Source organism: Alligator sinensis, unplaced genomic scaffold, assembly GCF_000455745.1.
Source record: "Alligator sinensis unplaced genomic scaffold, ASM45574v1 scaffold428_1, whole genome shotgun sequence".
NCBI lineage: Eukaryota > Metazoa > Chordata > Crocodylia > Alligatoridae > Alligator > Alligator sinensis.
Window position 1 is genome coordinate 1,192,678 of NW_005841919.1, and position 3,585 is coordinate 1,196,262.

A 3,585-nucleotide genomic window follows, 5' to 3' on the forward strand; every position below is an offset into this window, starting at 1 on the left:
CCCCCCCCCCCCCCCCCCCCAAATCCAGGTGATGTGTCACCTGGTCATAGAAGGAGATGAGGTTGGTCAGGTATGACCTACCCATAATGAAGCTGTGCTGGCTCTCTCTCAGGATGACACCTTCTGTCAGCCTGTTATTGATGGATTCTTTGATAATTTTCTTGAAGATCTTTACAAGGGTTGAGATCAAACTGATTGGTCTGTAGTTCCCTGGATCTTCCTTCTTTCCTTTCTTGAAGATAGGCACCACATTGGCCCTCTTCCAGTCTTCAGAAACCTTGCCCAAGCGCCATGAGTTTTCGAATATCCACGCCAATGGCCGAGCTAAGGTGTCAGCCACATCTTTTAGCACTCTTAGGTGCATTTCATCAGGGCCCACAGACTTACAGATGTCCAGCCTCTCAAAGTGCTCCTTCCCAATGTCTTTGCCAAATGTAGTGTATGGTCACGTGTACCCTCGTAGTCCTGTGTCCTGTCAGGCAGAGTGATTCCCTTGGGCTGGTGAAAAACTGACGCAAAGTAATCATTAAGGAGATTAGCTTTTTCCTGGGGGGCGGTTGTCATCTGCCCCATTTGATTCAGCAGGGGTCCAACGTTGTCCTTATTTTTCTTATGACTTCCTATGTATCTGAAGAGGGACTTTTTTTTGCCCTTGATTCCCATAGCCAACCTGAGTTCAGTTTCAGCCTTGGTTTTTCTGGTCTGTTCCATACACGTGCAGGCCAGTGATACATAATCCTCCTTTAGAGGTATTACCTGGCTTCCAACACTTATAGTGCTCTCTTTTAAGATTAAGGAGGTCCATGAGATCCCTATTTAGCCAAAGAGGTTTCCCAGCCCTTTTACTCCCTTTCTTGCAGGCCAGAACAGACTTTCCTTGAGCTATTAGGATTGCATCCTTAAGGAGTGACCACTCATCTTGGACTCCCTTCCCTGTCAGATCATGATCTTTCAGGATCTCGACAACCAAACTTCTGAGCTTTTGGAAGCTTGCCTGAAGTCAAGGATTTCTGCATTGTTGACTGATCTGCCAGCTTTGCAATGGATAAGGAAGGTGATTGACTTGTGATTGCTGTTCCCTTCGAGCTTCCCTTTGATCCTCAGGTTGCTCACTAGATCATTCCCTTTGGCCAGAATTAGATCTAGCAGTGCCTTGCCTCTTGTCGGCCCGTGGACTTCTTGAGTCAAATACACCTCATCAATGCAGGCGAGGAAGCTATGTAACTGATCAGATTTGGCTGAATGCTCCTCCCATGAGATGTCAGGGTGGTTGAAATCACCCATGACAACCATGCACCGAGAGCATGCAGCCTCAGCTAGTTACCTAGAGAATTCATGGTCGAGCTCTTCCTCCTGGTTAGGAGGTTTGCAATAGACTCCTATGATTACATCCCCTTCACCACATTCTCCTTGTATTTTGACCCAGAGTGTTTTGAGTTGCCCTTCTTGGGTGCTAATGTCAGCTAGTAGGGAGGTGTACTGCATCTTGACAGAGAGCTACACCCCGACCCTTCCTCTCAACTCAGTCCCTCCTGTACAAGGTATAGCCATCGATACCTGTATTCCAGTGATAGGTGGAGTCCCACCAGATCTCCAGTCTCCCTATGAGATCCTATTTGTTATTGCTTAACAGGAGGGGCAGTTCCTCCTGTTTGTTTCCCATGCTCTTGGCGTTAGTGTACAGACAGCTAAGTCGGCTATTGGAAGCCCTAGGCTTCTCTGTGCACTTAGAAGAGTCCAGAGGAGACGGGAGAGCCACACACATGATCAGAGGTCAAGAGAGCAGGCCTTACAAGGAGAGGCTGAGACACACAGGACTCCTCGGCTTGGAGAAGTGTAGGCTCAGAGGCGACTTGGTGGCAACCTACGAGTACATCAGGGGTGTACATCAGGACCTGGGAAAACGTCTGTTCACCAGGGTTCCCCTACGGAAGACTAGGTCCGATGATCACAAACTACTGGAAGACCATTTTAGACTGGACACGAGGAAAAACATCTTTACTGTCTGAATCTCCAGAGTCTGAAACAGACTCCCCGCAGAAGTGGTGTAAGCACCTACTCTGGACACATTCAAGTTGCGTTTGGATGCTTATCTTGCTGGGGTCATCTCACCCCACCTGACTTCCTGCCCCATGGGCAGGGGGCTGGACCTGATGATCTCGCGAGGTCCCTTCCAGCCCTAATGTCTACAAAATCTATGGAATTTATATTCTGGAATGTCATGTACCTTTATGGTATTTGATATTAAGTGCCAAGTCCTGGACTATGAGGAGTATATGGTATCTGAGTCAGTATGGTAATTTTCCATGTTCCTAAACCATGATTTTTTTTACCCCAAAGCACAAAATAACATTACCACAAGATATGTATCTATCATAAATTTATGTTGATAACTTTGAAATTATTGTGTCTCTCCACACCACCATGAGAGAGACTCATTTGTACAGAATCATCATTTATAGACGTATTGTAGAACAAAGGCAACACTTCCACTAGTGGGTGTTATCATACAAACATGCACAAATTGTTGCAGTATGAATAATCAGAACCAAATGTTGGCTGACAGAATATTGTACACCAATCCACAAATGTGATTAAAATCTCATTTCAAGAAAGAAAGGACTGAACTCACTGTTGTGCTCCACTGTTTAACGCCTTACAAATCTTTAGTGGGGGAACTCCATGCTTTTTTCTGTAGTCATTGTGGGTTTTTAAGACCTCTTCAGCAAATTGTTTGGAAGCTGAAATAATACAAAATAAATATTCAAGAGTTCTATCAAATATAGATTTAATAAATAGTCACATATATTATTAATATACAGTCATAACTGTATCAAGTGCTTTAGATCTAACAATTCAATAAAGGCATCCTATATTATTTTAACTACCTATCAGTAGGGATGTACTCAAATCACAGAGCCTGGGGCCAAATTTTGAGGATTCAACACAGCCCTGGGCTCCAGTTTCGTGGTCAGATCACAGACGCTCCCCCAGAGCCTCTGAATGGTGGAGGCGGCTGGCAGTCACGTGGGCTGCCACCACCCCACTGCCTTGGTGTACCCCTGCTCCCTACCCAGCCCTGGCCTGCATGGGGGGGAAAAAATAAGCACACCCTCACCCCCTCCCCAACACCAAGTGGGTGTGGGAACTGGCCGCTGCTGCCCCACTCCTCCCTGGCCAGGCCCCACTTCCTCCGCCCACCCTGGCCCAGCTCTGCTCCATTTCCCACTTCCTGCAGCACCCACTTACCACGGGATGGCCCCAGCCTGGCTGGGCAGCTTTAAGCTGTCGGGGAGGGGGGGAAATAGCCGGGCTGGACCTTGCAGGGCTGAGAGGCTGCATGTGGGCAGCCTTCTCGCCCAACCAGCATCCAGCAGCAGGGGCAGCAGCCATCCTGACTGCTGCTCGGGGTGGGGGGAGAAAAACCTTTTACTTTTACACACAGCTCTGCTTTTCCCCCCCACTTTTTTGTGGGGCGCTTTTTTTTTTTTTTTTTTTTTTTTTTTGCAGATTTCTCTGTTTTTCATGGAAAATACCTGATTTCACATTTTCCTGGGGAGGGGGGGGGGGGAAAAAAAAAAACAA

The 3,585-nt window shown here is 47.1% G+C and overlaps 1 protein-coding gene across 3 annotated transcripts in view; it reads right to left on the bottom strand.

Annotated features, from left to right (window-relative positions):
• Nucleotides 1–3,585, bottom strand: part of GLIPR2 (GLI pathogenesis related 2) — a 37,816-nt gene that overhangs the window by 25,227 nt on the left and 9,004 nt on the right. For all 3 annotated transcript variants that reach the window (XM_025198314.1, XM_006018963.3, XM_014517616.2), the window contains exon 2: nucleotides 2,633–2,741. In XM_025198314.1, the coding sequence (XP_025054099.1) occupies nucleotides 2,633–2,741 (109 nt within the window). The remainder of the gene's footprint in view (nucleotides 1–2,632; nucleotides 2,742–3,585) is intronic.